Source organism: Triplophysa rosa, linkage group LG14, assembly GCF_024868665.1.
Source record: "Triplophysa rosa linkage group LG14, Trosa_1v2, whole genome shotgun sequence".
Taxonomy (NCBI): domain Eukaryota; kingdom Metazoa; phylum Chordata; class Actinopteri; order Cypriniformes; family Nemacheilidae; genus Triplophysa; species Triplophysa rosa.
Window position 1 is genome coordinate 10,967,038 of NC_079903.1, and position 14,423 is coordinate 10,981,460.

Here is a 14,423-nt window from a genome sequence, read left to right on the forward strand (position 1 = left end):
GGATTATCAATCCTTATTGTGTTGAGTTCTGACTTCTTCCCAGGAAAAACAGAACGGTCATATCAGCAGAATTCCAGTGTCATTCGGATGCGTCATCCGACCTTTGGTGAAGAGATTAGCAATAGTGGCCTGACAAAACAGCCAGAGCTGCTAGATTTTTAAACACACATGCGCACACACACACATAGATGTACCCAATTTCATGTAATTTCTGTATTTATTTGTGCACAATGAATGTATACATAGTATACAATGGATTCCAATACAAAAACATAAGTGCCTTTTGCTGTATTAACATCTAGCACTGATGGATGAAACGGTTCTCAAAAAGGTTCAGCAACGAGAACAATACAACTAGTTTACTTTTTTGCAATGTTAATCTTCATACTTTCAGCAGGGAATAGATCTAATATACCTACAACAAAATGAAGAGATTGTGGCAGTATGAGCTGCATTATGAGAATTGACCTATAAGACAACATCCATCTCACTTGATAGACTGAACTATCAAAATCAAATTAAATGTACAAATCAACACATTACTCCAAGTGTAAAAGACATGTCTAGTTTTAGTAAAACATAAAGTAATTTGCAGTACCTGGCTGTATCGACATCAAAGAAAAAGATAAACATTTTACAAAAACAACCATAGACCTATATGGTATATGTATATAGATAGCTGATGTGATAAATTTGTACATGAACTGTTTTACCCTTTGTGTACAGTACCATTATGGTGTCATCAAGTTAAATATTTCAGTTTTAAATATTAATATTCATTTGATTCACGTATACTTGTGTTTACCGCATATTCTGTTCTCTTCATCACAAGCTAAAGTACTGTTTAGGTTTATTGTAACCACGCAAGATTATGCTTGTTGTACGGTTCAGCTCAGTATACTGTATGAAAACAAATCATCGATAGTGCATGGACCCAGTTGCCTTAAAATATGCATACGATATGCTTCACATTTAGATCAAATCATTCACATGTACAAACCCACACATTTGCAGCAATTTTGACATGCTCACTTCATCTACGAACCACATTCAGAGATGCTGTTGTATTCTGGTTGTGCCATGACAATCATTAGTCATGTACTTGTATAAGAGTTCAACAAACTTCATGCGGTCTGCGTTATACGGCTGCCCTAAAAAACATTGTCGAGGTAGGCGATATTTAACTGCACCTTACAACATAAAATGGTAAAACAGTTTGCACTTTTTAGACATTTGACATTGTTCCCTTTGGAAAGGTGAGGCACAAGAGGAAACTATGTAACACACAGACACTTATTGACATTTTTTTGGCTCCATAAAACTGGTCACTAGCATGACTGAATGGTGCAGAAGTCTAACTCTTGTGGCTTTTTTCTGTTTGAGCACTGGTCTCTAGGTAAATGCATCCCTGTCTGGGTGACGCAGCGCAGAAGACGTCTTTTAAAGCCTTTCCCGCAAGTTTTAGAGCACGGTGACCATTCGCCGATGCTCCACATTGGGCAGGGGTCACCGCACACCCTCATGGTGCTGGGCTTCTGGTTGTTGTTGCAACGTGTGGCTGTTTTCCCGTCTGAATCCAAACACTGTATTCGTCTGCTCTGGACTCCATTTCCGCATGTAACGGAGCATTTATTCCAATCGGCGGCTACCCACTTATAAGATGGCGTCTGATTGGCTGGCTTCTTCAGTTCCACTTTATTGTCCTCCAACACGCTGTTGTGCGCAGGGTTCCTCTCTTCCTTCTTTAAGGTCTTGTCCTGCTTATTTCCAACGGTCACGTAGTAAGAATACCGCACGCGAGGAGGTGTCATTTTTCCCACCGATAACAATTCCACAGTGAGAGATTCTTTTAGCGGTCTGGTTGCCTGAAGCACCTCCACCGCTGTGCCGGTTCCACTGTAGCGCAACAGGCTTCCCGTCACGATAATGTCCTTTTCTACGGCTGACACCACAAAGTTTCCATTCAGGAGATAGTTGCCGTGAACGTTCTTCACTGCTAAGTAGTTGTCATCATTGACCAAACCTTGGTAACCACGCTGCCTTATGTCCACGTTTGCAGCTCCGACGGGTAGAGTCACAACAAAGTTATATCCATGTCTGAAAAAAATATTTAAGTGTAAAATTAAATATTCTGTTGTTATTTACACAACATTTATGTCTTTTAAAACCCATATGGCTTTCTTTCTTCAGCAGAACACAACAGAAGTAAATCATTCAAGTAGATGAATGACATGAGGTTGAGTAAACCAAATAATAAAAAATAATCAATTATTCGCCTTTATCTTGGTTAAACCCTATATATGACACTTTCATCTGTCAAACATTAAAGAAGATATTTTGAGAAAGTGGTTTTGTGTTCATACAATGGAAGTCAGCGGGGGTCAATTCTGTTTGGTTACCAACATTCTTCAAAATATCATCTTTTGTGTTCTGAAGAAAAAACGAAGTCAGGTTTGCAATGACATGGAGTATGCGACACAATTTTGTGTAAAACATACACCTTACACATACATGGGTTTCGCGAACATTCCAGACACTTTCTTGCAGTTCTGGTTGTCTCCGCCACATATGCCACACTTGTCAAACTTCACGTCAGAGTTTAGCTTGCTATCACAACCTGCTTTGATGCATTTTCCTTGAACACAGACGGCTGAAGTATCAGGGGAACAAGGCGTCCCGTCCACCACCTGCCACACAGATAACATTTATTATCACTCTATGCTTATGGCAATATAAAATGCTTATAGGTGTAAGTTTATATGAAACCAGAACCAAGTTGAGTATCTCTAGATGTTTCCTATGTTTCAAGAACACCTCAATGGAGAAATGAGTGATTTTCACTGATCCTTAATGACATTAGTGATAATGATAAATGTGACCACAAATTGAAATGGAGATTAATACATAATCTGAACACTGAATAAATAAGGCATTGATTTATGGTTTGTTAGGATAGGACAATATATGCTGAGATACAACTATTTGATAATATGGAATCTGAAAGAAAAAGAAATCAAAATATTGAGAAAATCACCTTTAAAGTTGACCATCAGAGACGCTGTAGCAGGCCATTGCTAAGAAGAAACATGTTTGTTTTAACGCTCTCTATTGGCTTACCGTTGTAATGACGTTGTGGAAAGTAGAAGAACCCGAAAGCAGACATTCTAAACTTTACATAGATACCAAACTTGAGTGAGTAATTCCCAAAGAGCGGGCAGCAGCGAGTGAAGTTTGTAGGCGTGTTTCCGGCCATTTTTGTTCGCGATTTTGGTTCGCGATTTTTATCACAAAAATAAAGTTTTGATATATTTACGGTCATAAATTTACAAAATATATTCATGGAACATGATATTTACTTAATATCCAAATGATGATTTTTGGCATTAAAGAAACATTTATAATTTTGACCCATACAATCTATTGTTGGCTATTGCTACAAATATACCCATGCTACTTATGACTGGTTTTGTGGTCCAGGGTCACAAATATGAACTGGTTTTCTTTTCAGTATTCAAGATCTTTTTGTTATTTTGACCAGTTTGTCCCGTTTCAACTGTATGCATATGAATGCAAATAAAAAACATTATTTTCATGATAAATCTATTTGTCAAACATTGGTTTATCATTGTGCTCTTTCTGCACTTTTATTAAAGGGTTACATTGCGTAAAATCTCTGTGACATCTGGCATGTCTTGGCTTATTTTTGCAGCCAGAACTAGTTGTGCTGCTGTTGTAAACTAATGCAGCTGATACAGAGATAACATGACAAGTAACTCTTAACCACCCCTGCACTCTGTCACTCCACACGGCCATATCTGACAGATAACAACCCACTATTGCTTTTAAAAGTCTCTTGTTCCCTTTGAAAAGGGGATGTTAATCCTTCCATTAGATAAAGAACAGCACATTCTAACTCTTACCGCAAATGAACCACTGATTTCGAAACAACTTGGACCTCTGAATACGTTAAGCAATATTTATTCAAATATCTCAATTTACTTACTTTTGGCGAAAGGACGTAGAAATATCCAGTGCCGTTTGCTCGGCAGATAAGCTTGCATCTGTCCTTAACAGAGACTCCGGAGTATTTAGGGACCCAGACCACAGAGGGACTGAGTCTGTTAGTGTTAAGATTGAAGCCATTAAATGCTTCACACTGCTCTTCTCGAAAGCTCTTTCCTATGAATACATGAATCGGTATATATGAACAAACAAATCGATTAATTAGACAATTAATCAATTTCTAGCTATATTGACTCAACCATGTTATAGAAAATATGACCAAAAAATATATGCAGGTAGTTTACCTGTTTCTTTACATGGGTTCAAATTGCAAGATCGATGCTTCACTCTTAGTCCTTGGCAGTACTTGCCACCATTTGCAGGGACAGGGTTGTTACAATCCCTCTTGGACAGCTGTACCCCTCCACCACATGTACAGGAACACAGACCATAGTGACCCCACCGACCCCACCGGCCATCTACCTGCAGAAACAGTACACGATACTCACATACAATGTTATGAAATGATGAGCATTGCTTGTTACACATGTTGTGTTCTGAAGGGTTTTCCAGCCAGACATCTCCAGAAGACCATACTAGACCCCCAACTTTATACGAGCTTTAAGTTTTGCTGGTTAACAGTATGTCTATTAGCTAAACCAGCAAAAACAAGCCTGGACCAGCATAGAAATTCATGCCGTTTCAAGCATGTACAAACAAAAGAGTATCTGTCAGCAGGCTGTGCAAAGTGGTGGGATACTGTATCTCACCTTCATCGTTGTAATACTTTGTTTATCAGTACAAGTCCCACGATAGCACAGCTTGTTGCTTCCACAGTTAGTGCCGTCGGCCCACGGAAAGTGACGGGTCTGGCATACCAACTGTCCTTTGGCTTTCCCGGTGCACCAAAGTTTGGAGCAGGGCTGCATGTAAGGGCAAGGCTTAGAACCTGAGCCAAAGGCCAGCTCGCATTGACGGGTGAGCGAGTAGGTGACACCTGGAGGCTCCTCAGGAAGGGCCAACAGCTTCTGAGGCTGATCCAACAGACAGTCACCTGGAGAGTTAAAGATCTTTGTAGTGCAAATTGTTTATAGGGTACCCTCTGTAACCGGAGTTGAGCATAATGTGTTTTATTCAGACATCTTATATATTCTTTTATCTTTAGGTGACATCCCTAAGTGCTTTTTCTGTGTTGGGTTCCTTCTTCAGTGCAAGTCTATTTTTTGTTTTGCTTAGTTTATGGATTATCACCTGATTTAACATCAAAATTGTAAGTCCAATAATTTGCAAATGTCAAACTTTTAAGTCCAATAATTAGCAAATGTCAAAATTGTAACGGCAATAATAGGTTGTTTGCACATGATGTCACAGCACTGCGCGAATTGCCGATGGAGGGCAGCAAGTGATTTTCTCCATTGGAATTCACTAAAACAAACTCAAAATACATGTGTTTTGCGTCGTTTTTGACCGTTCAAATCGATCAAACCATTATTGTGTAGCAAAAGTTGATGTTCATTAAGTGGGAAAATGTGAGGATTGACTGAGAAACGGAGATAAAAGTGGCTTGTAAACCTGAATCTGCGGTTGGGAGTAGCCGAGCCGGATGACTTTCTAAAAATATTAACAAGGTTTAACGTACCTAAACAACGACCAGGTGAGCTCAAATTTACTGCTCAAAAACCTTGTCATGAACACTAGCTGCAAAGATCGAGTCCTGATTAAACGAATAAAGTGATAAATCTTGCGTTAAGCATTTACATTTATTCATTTGGCAGACACTTTTATCCAAAGCGACTTACAAGGAGAGCATATAAACATTTTGTCAACACGCTAAACAGTACCATTAGTTTACAAGGCCATGCTACTAGGAGGATTAAAGCTGGATTAAGCAAAGGAGAGAATGAACAACAATATATATATTTTTTAGACAAGACATAGACAGTTATTGGTTAGTCAAATAAATGCGGAACAGGTATTTTTTGAGCTGTTTTTTGAAAGTTGTGAAGGATGCTGCAGTTCGGTTGGAGGCTGGCTGTTCATTCCACCACAGGGTAACCGAATGAGTAAATGTTATTGCAAGCGATTTGGTGCCTCGCTGTGATGGAACAACCAGGCGTCGCTCATTTTCAAACCGAAGATGACGGGAGGGGATGTAGACCTGGAGCAGTGAGTTAAGGTAAAGGGCCGAATTTGCCGTTATTGTTCTGAAGGCCAGTGTCAGCAATTAAAATTGATGCGGGCGGCAACTGGCAGCCAGTGAAGTGAAATCAGGACGGGTGTTACATGGGTTCTTTCAGGCTGATTAAAAACTAGACGTGCAGCTGCATTCTGGATCATTTGCAAGGGCTTTCCTGCATTGGTTGGAAGGCCGGCCAGTAGAGAATTGCAGTAGTCCAGTCTTGACCAGAGCTTGGACTAGCAGCTGAGAGGCATGCTCCGACAGGAACGGCCTGATTTTCCTGATGTTGTAGAGCACATACCTGCAAGTTTGAGTGGTTGCTGCGATGTGAGAGGTGAATTTCAGCTGGTCATCAATCATCACCCCCAGGTTCCTCGCAGACTTGGTGGGTGTATAGTTGGTTTAGTTGAGGATCCTAGCTGAATGGTAAGGTGGTGTTCAATTGATGAACACCACCTTAGCTGTTTCATTATAATGGACTTATATGCATTTCTCCCCCATATAAGTCCATTATAATGAGACAACTTAACGTACCAAAATAACGACCATGTAAAAACAAATTTCTATTCAACCTTAATTGTAATAAACGCTAGCTATTGTTAAAATAACAAGCACTTATTCCAAGGATAAGAATAGTCTCACGTTAAGCTTGTTCTTCATTAAAGGGGACAGGGCTAAAACGAATATTATGGTTTGTTTTAGATGTAATGCAATGTGTATACACGATTTAAGGTTCAAAAACGCTGTATTTTCCACATACCGTGCATGTTTGTATCTCCTCTTTGCCCCGCCTCTCTGAAACGCACAGATTTTGTACAAAGCTCATCGCTCTGAAAAGCGAGGTGTGCTATGATTGGCCAGTTAACCAGTGCATAGTGATTGGTTGAATACTGCAAGCGTGTGACGGAAATGTAACGCCTCTTACCATATTCGGAACATCTTGTTCCCAAGCAATTGTACTGACAGGTGATAAAATGTCATCGGTACTTTCCTTTTCAATTCGAGCCCGAATCTGATCTGAAAAATGAAGATGATCAAGCCGATACATCACTTTTGCCAGCGCGACTTGAGCAGGATGTAAAGGATTGGTAAGGTTTTTAAAAAAATATTATGTTAAATAGTTAAAAAGTATAGCTAACTGTTTTACCTTTTATATACGACGTTATAAAGATTTGCCGTTAGTGATCAACCAGTGTTACGCCATGTCTCGTCACAACTCAACAAAGACAATAAACCCCATTATAAACACGACATTTGTTGCCTCTAGTTGGAACATAATTACTGATTATTAGGACTTATGTTGTCTTTTTTCACTTTGCGCGCATCTGCATTTGCAGATCACAAACACATGACAAACTCAACTCGCGTTAGTCCGTGACAAAGTCTTTTACAATGAAAATATACTTGTTTGATATCAGTGATAAACAAGTGTATTTATTTTGTTTTTCCATGGTTGTTATTGTTTTGGTAAGTTTTTTCACTTTATCCATTTAATAAGGGCTCGTTCTTTTAATGTAAGCCGGTTTCGTTTTTTACCCAGGTAAGTTTGTGTGTTAGTGAGAAAATTTTTTGCTGCTAAGCTGAACCTGATCTAAACCAGTGGCCTGTATCACGAAGTGAGGTGAACAAACACTGAGTTGCAGAGTAAGTTTTTAGTTGACAAAACCACAGGCCACAGGTCGTTAAACATAGGTACTTTGAGTTTGTGATAGTGAATTGCTATGGAGGAAAATCACTTGCTGTACTAAATCTTTTTTGTTTCGTGTTAGATCTGTGGGCGTGGCTTGTTGATTTTAACTAAATTCTTGCTGTTTCCCAGTCTTGCCTTGCATGTCATTAAAACCATGTGATTGCAAACAACCTATTTGGAAATGTCAACAAGCCTCATGATGTGATGATTCACTCACATACATACACTGTAAGAAATATGTACTATTAATTTAAAGAGTACATAACATGAGATCATGAAAATTACATTTCATGCAGTGTGTAATGTTGCCGTGTTTGAAAGTAAGCAGTCTGCCAAGTTGTAAATCCGAAGGTGAATGAATAACAAAGGTATTGGCTTGGAAAAAAGGGAGTTGACTCTAAATCAAGCAAATGAGTCGTCCCTATAGTCCGAGTCGCCGTGGATTTACGTCACTATATATAGTCCCCATCTACTTTTTGTTAGGACTGCCCGTGAAAACTTCACTCTTCTCCCCCAAACACTGTACCTCGTGAGCCTCATTCACCAATCACAGCAGACTAGACCATCTGACCAATCACATCAGACTAGGCTAGCGGAAAGGAGGGGATTAGACGGATGAATCGCGGAATGAATCATTTGACAATCAGCCAAGAAGTAAGGTAAGAATAACTGCCTATTATTACGAAATAATAGTGTTTTTACACCTTCTATGTACATAAACTTGTTGTTGGACACTCTATAAACCAAAGTAGGACCTTATAAATCCCTAGTTATGTACTCTTTAAAGGTTTTCCGTGTTGATTTTTTACACTTTTTTTATACTGCGTTGCATTAAAGCAATGGAAATGTCCTTAAAATGAATGGATAATGTCTTAGCAAAAAATTACCAAGTATGTTTGGCCCCCTGCTGTATAATGTTAGTGTAAATCTGATTGCTTAAAGGGACAGTTCACCCAAAAATAAAAATATTTTTTTTTTCATTTACTCAATCTGCAAAAATTAATTGTTTTGATGAACACAGAGAAAGATATTTGGAATAATGACATTTCTTGGCCACCATTGACAACCATAGTAGTAAAAATGACAATGGTAGTCAAAAGTGCCCCAGAACTGTTTGCTTTCCTACATTCTTCAGAATATCTTCTTTTGTGTTCAACAGAACAAAGAAATGTATATAAAATGAATCCTACTATGGTAGTCAATGACGTCCAAGACCTGTTTGGTTATAAGCATTCTTCCAAATATCTTTCTCTGTGTTCATCAGAACAAAGAAATGTATACAGATTTGGAACAACTTGAGGGTGAGTAAATGAAGACAGAATTTTCATTTTTGGGTGAACAGTTCCTTTAAAAACATAAAACACCTCTCTTGAACAAGCTGAGCTAAAACGGCATTTTTGCTATGGTTTTGAGTTTGTATCCATATTTTATTTGGTAAATCTATTTCGACCATGTCAATGCAGTCTATCCGGTCATACTGTACCATTTTATGCCAAGCAGGCATATTTTTATTGCTGTCATCGTCTAAAGGTTGAATACTGTACACATACTGTAACACTTTCTGACAGAGTTAATTTCATTTCAGAACTAACCATGGCCAGAATCCAGGAAGTCTGTGATGATGGCAGCGCTGCACACAGACCAGGGACTGATGTGGTCAATCTGGATCAGTGTGGGGGACATCATATGGTTGTCCTTCAACTTTCCAAACACCTCTTCACAAGCTTTTACATTGTCATGTGGCATACTGAAGACGTGTCCTGCAGAAGAGCCAAAATATGGTCAACCATTCTTGCTTTAAGATGTTAGGTGTGACTAACATAAACAACTATGCATAAACAAATTAATAGGGCTGGACAGGCCATATAAAGATGGCACTGATGGACCACTCCCAGCATGAAGGGTTCTTTCAGCATCTGCTAATGTTTTCCCATCTGTCTTTTATTACAATCTTGTTTTTACAAGGTTCAAAAGATGAGGAAAGCTCTGATTGCAGTTGTCATTGTTTTAGTGATTAATAATAAGGCCTTGACAGGATTTTTTTATGAAACAGCTGGCACTTAGAGCGAAAAATAGACATGTTTAAAGAACAAAGAGTCAGAGATAGAGTTTCAGTAAGACGCCTCTGTCAAAATTCCATAGGACTGAAGGATTTAGCTGAATTACAACAGAGACCGATTCTCACGGTGGGCACTGGGCAGAGACCTCAGCAGGTCAAGGGCGTGGCCAATGTTCACCTTTTTACTAGGTTCACAGTTTACAGGTCCAGCTTTTTTATATTAGTATCTCAGGAAATGTTTTGATTAGAGTTCTCACCTAATTCATGTGCGGTTGTGAAGGCTGATGGGAGTCCATCATCCTCAATAACTGAGCAGCTCCTCTTAGGGTCGCACATGGTGCCAACATCAGCCATACCCAGAGTGTCACATGTAGTGGCCCCACACAGATCCTGTGAGAGAGAAAGATCATGTTGTGAAACCTTTGATGATATTTCTGAAACAATGTGACCATGACATAAGCATCAGGAGCTTCTGGAGAAGCTAATCACTTTTTCAAGAATGTGATGTTGACAACCGACATGACATCATTTAAAAGAATTGTTCATTCCAAAATGAAAAGTCTTTCGTCATTTATTCGCCCTCATGTCATGTCAAACCTGTCTGACTTTCTTTTTTTCTGCAGAACACAAAAGAGGAAATTATGAAGAACGTTGGTAACCAAACAACATTGGCCCCCATTGACTTCCATTGTATGGACAGACACCAAACCATTTCTTAAAGTATCTTTTTTTTTGTTCCACAGAAAAAAGTCATATACAGGAAATGACATATTTTTGGGTTAACTACCTTTTAACTTGCAATATTTCAGCACTTCAGGCTTTCACACATTTAATATGTGATAAGATCTGATCCTTAAGCTCTTAAGTATGTGTCTAAACTTATATCTATTTCCAATTTATTACAAGCACATAAGCTATTCACATAATGAGAAGTCCAGAGTATTGCTGACCAGTGAGGGTGGCCAAGAATGCTTGTAAACAGCTGTAGTTACGACATAGTTAATAGGACAGATGGACTTATAGAGCATCATAGTGTGGCCACCTGGGGCCATTAGGGATAACATTTGGAAAGTCTGAATTCATTCCAACATCGTCTTAAGCATATATGGCTCCGCTTTCACATACAGTTCAGGAGGGGTTTAAGATGAGCTGAATGTGAGAGGATTAGATGATTTTTTTGTTTGTACTGTATGCAACAATGTGTGAACTTTAATGTTTAATGAGGTTTCCCTAAAACATATACTGTATGTACTCAAAAGGTTTAGCTAAAATAAAAACAGCTTGCAGTATTTTTAATTGCTTAAAAAAAGGCATTAAAGTAAAAAAATAACAGGTGCAGCATAGGTACATGTAATGCACAGTGGACAGCTGTAACAAAGGCTGCCTTGGATCATTTCTGTTTTAGACAGTAATAGATTCAGTATGTTAGCAGAACCTCGTGAAAATCCTCTCAAGTTTCTAGTGATGTAATCTCTAGAATCAGGGTAGTGAAGCAAAGTACATTTTCATTTGGGGGCGCTCCCCAGCCATGACATATTTCCTCATTGTTTCACTATGTTTGTCCAGATGTTATGTCATGTAGATGTACGGAGTGCTTGTACTCAGACTAAACCTCTAAGATCGCTGAAACAAATGCGCACGAAACCCTGGACACCAAGAAGAAAAGCTGTGTCAGATATTTGAGCATCGTCATTTCTTACCTGTTTTGTAAATAAAATCGCCGTGTCCCAGTATTCTGGGTGCTTGTCGTTGACCTTGTTTAGCTTCTTCTGCCAGGTGCAGAAATTGCGCAACGTTAGCGCCGCGTTACTGGATACCTTGGGTCCTTTCTCAGCCTCATTAATCACCATAAGCTTTACAACCACTATGCTGATAGAGTTCAAGATACTGGGGTGTTTGTACAGCTTTGCAGTGACAGACATAAGGGTCAAAAGATAATGCTTGAGGTCGTCCCCGTGGAACTTTGCCATAGATTCATCGGCAACAACGAGGACCTCGACATATCTTGGTATAGACGCAAATCGTTTTGATCGACTCAAAGTTTCTGTTATGTTCATTGTATGTCCCTTTAAATGTGTGTACTTTTCTAAAGACTCCACGACGCCCTGGTTTGAACTAGATGTGACTCCGCACCGAGATGTTGCGTTTGCAGTGACATTTCGTCTGCGGATGATGTGCGTCTTTCCAGCATCACCTGAGTTCAGTCCCGCTAGTGTATTGATCGACGTCCGCTCGATGAAGTACTCCATCTCGCGAAAAGAAAACGCTCCTCGGACTCCTCGACAGAGACTTAAAGCTGCGTATGAATTCTTGTCTGAGTTGATGTCACCGGAGTAAAAGCATCCTTTGAAGTCAGGTCCTTGAAAAGCATTTGAAGATGTGTCATGGTACGTACCCCCGTGAGCAAGAAAACTGGAGTCAGGCAGAAGACTGAGATAAAATTCCTGATTAAATGCGTTTATTTTGTAAACAACAAGTCCTTTGCCGAGTTTCTCCGCGAATTTGGTGAGGTGACTTGGGAAATTCTCACGGTCAAGTCGCACAGGTTCACAAAAGTCAGTTTCCATACAGAGGTATGTTTTCGTCAAAAACAGCATGTTTAAGAGAGAAATGAAGAAAACTGTGAAGAACGGCATCGTTGTTGGAAGTGGTGATTAAATATCCTTCAAAGTGTCACACCGTGGTGCTCTGGATCACAGTTCTGTTAATCCGTCATGTGAATTAAGGGTTGCCACAATTTTCCACCGCCATGGTATTCCTCTCTGTGCAAACCACTTTCACTTTTTTACTTTTTTTACTCATATGTAAACATTGTAGATTGTGATGAGAGTTTTTGGAGGGTTCAGATAAGAGCTCACGGTTCATGTTGTGCACCGCAGCCACTTCTGGCTCTCTAAATATGAGCATCAAGCCAGGCGCGCTTCAGAGGTTACCTCCCACTCTATAGAAATGTGCAGATTACTCAGCAAATGCGGTGAAGAATGTGCCCATTTATTCGTCATTATTTTATTTATCCCAATTCTTCACGTCTTGTAAATGAATTATTATCCAATTATTTGAGTAGTTTTCTTTTTAAATTAAATAACTGCACTTGCATTGAATAAGATTGACCACATTTCCCACTATTTCTTCAGCTGTCGAGGATTCATATTTGTAATTTACCCAAATATTTAGGCTATTGTAGCTTTTTTTGCACTCCTACGGAGAAGAGGTGGAATAAGTGTATAAAAACGCAAGACAAATCATTTTCATGTTATGGCCTGGAATTGTTGGCAACCATCGCATTATTGAGTTACTGGCCAGATTACAAAACAACGAACGACGTCAATAGAAAAACGAGAGCGTAAATTAATCCCTACATGACTGCGACCTAATTGGTTAGAGGTGATTGATTATTCTATAGATCGTGGGAGGTATTCGGTCTATAATAGAACAATAGCGCTATTGGAATTTCACGTGTTTTAACGGATAAAGTGGTTTAAAAAGCAATCCATCCATTCGTGTGAGGCGTGTGAAGTAGGCTACTGCAGGGGGTCATTCATAACTTCGATGTTCGTAAAAGTATTTACATCTCTGAGCATCCTGAATGCAGAAGTGTCATCGAAAAATTGTTATTTAACAACTTCAACAGAATAATATTATAAATGCAATGTTTAATATAATGAGACATTTGATAAAATAGTCAATACTTTTATATTGAAGAAGACATTTTAGAAAGATTTTAATGAGAGAAAGCATATACACTCTTAAAAATTCTTCACAGCGATGCAGAAGAATCATTTTTGGTTCCACAAAGAACCATTCAGTCAAAGTCAAAAGGTTCTTCTATGGCATCAAAGAACCATTTGAAGCACCTTTTTAAGGGTGTACAGGAAGCACTAAAAGAAACCAATTTAGTGACCAACAAGTTTGGTAGAATTGAAGAAGAATCTAAATAGTTTGTCTCATCCAAACAATTTCTATTTACATTAAATTTATGCATTATGCATTTGGCACTTTTATCCAAAGTGACTTACAGAGCATTTAGACGATGCATTGTGTCAGTTAACATGTTATAAATGAACCGTGGAATTATGTGATTAAAGATATGTGATTAACACCATATACTAGCAACAAAGGAGACAGCAGGCATTGAAGCTATACACTAAATGCAACAGTGAGCAGATATATGAAGTGGTCCTGCGGATACTGTGATAGGGTCAGGTGTAAAGGTTGTATATATTTGAATCCACCTGCTTGGACAGACAAAACATTCACAAAAGGAGAGAAACTGTGTCACAGAAAAACTATACAGTACATCATCAGCCTAAAAACGTGAGATCTCTCCAGCTATTTCTTCACTCTTTCTGTTGTGCCAGATTCACTGCACAAACAAACATGAATTTTAATTGTTTTTAATAATTTCAAACTCATTTATCAACTGACTTATCAACAACAGACATGATTGTATTGCTAGCTGATGTCATTGTCTAGGTGAACAATCTGTTCCAGGC

The 14,423-nt window shown here is 38.9% G+C and overlaps 1 protein-coding gene across 1 annotated transcript; it reads right to left on the minus strand.

The window, feature by feature from the left end:
- Positions 1-206: 206 nt before the first annotated feature.
- Positions 207-12,790, minus strand: LOC130565312 (A disintegrin and metalloproteinase with thrombospondin motifs 15). Its single transcript, XM_057351949.1, has 8 exons — positions 11,631-12,790; positions 10,188-10,320; positions 9,464-9,631; positions 4,773-5,056; positions 4,308-4,485; positions 4,004-4,179; positions 2,512-2,687; positions 207-2,097 (listed from the first exon to the last, which is right to left on the minus strand). The coding sequence occupies exons 1-8, from the start codon at positions 12,564-12,566 to the stop codon at positions 1,329-1,331; spliced, it is 2,820 nt and encodes a 939-aa protein (XP_057207932.1). The 5' UTR covers positions 12,567-12,790; the 3' UTR covers positions 207-1,328.
- Positions 12,791-14,423: the final 1,633 nt, after the last annotated feature.

Coding starts and splice junctions, on each gene's coding strand:
- LOC130565312 (XM_057351949.1), bottom strand. CDS start 12,566: ATGCCGTTCTTCACAGTTTTCTTCATTTCTCTCTTAAACATGCTGTTT. Junction 9,632..10,187: donor CACAACCGCACATGAATTAG/GTGAGAACTCTA, acceptor GCTCTTCTGCAG/GACACGTCTTCAGTATGCCA. Junction 2,098..2,511: donor GGAATGTTCGCGAAACCCAT/GTATGTGTAAGG, acceptor TATTTTTTTCAG/ACATGGATATAACTTTGTTG.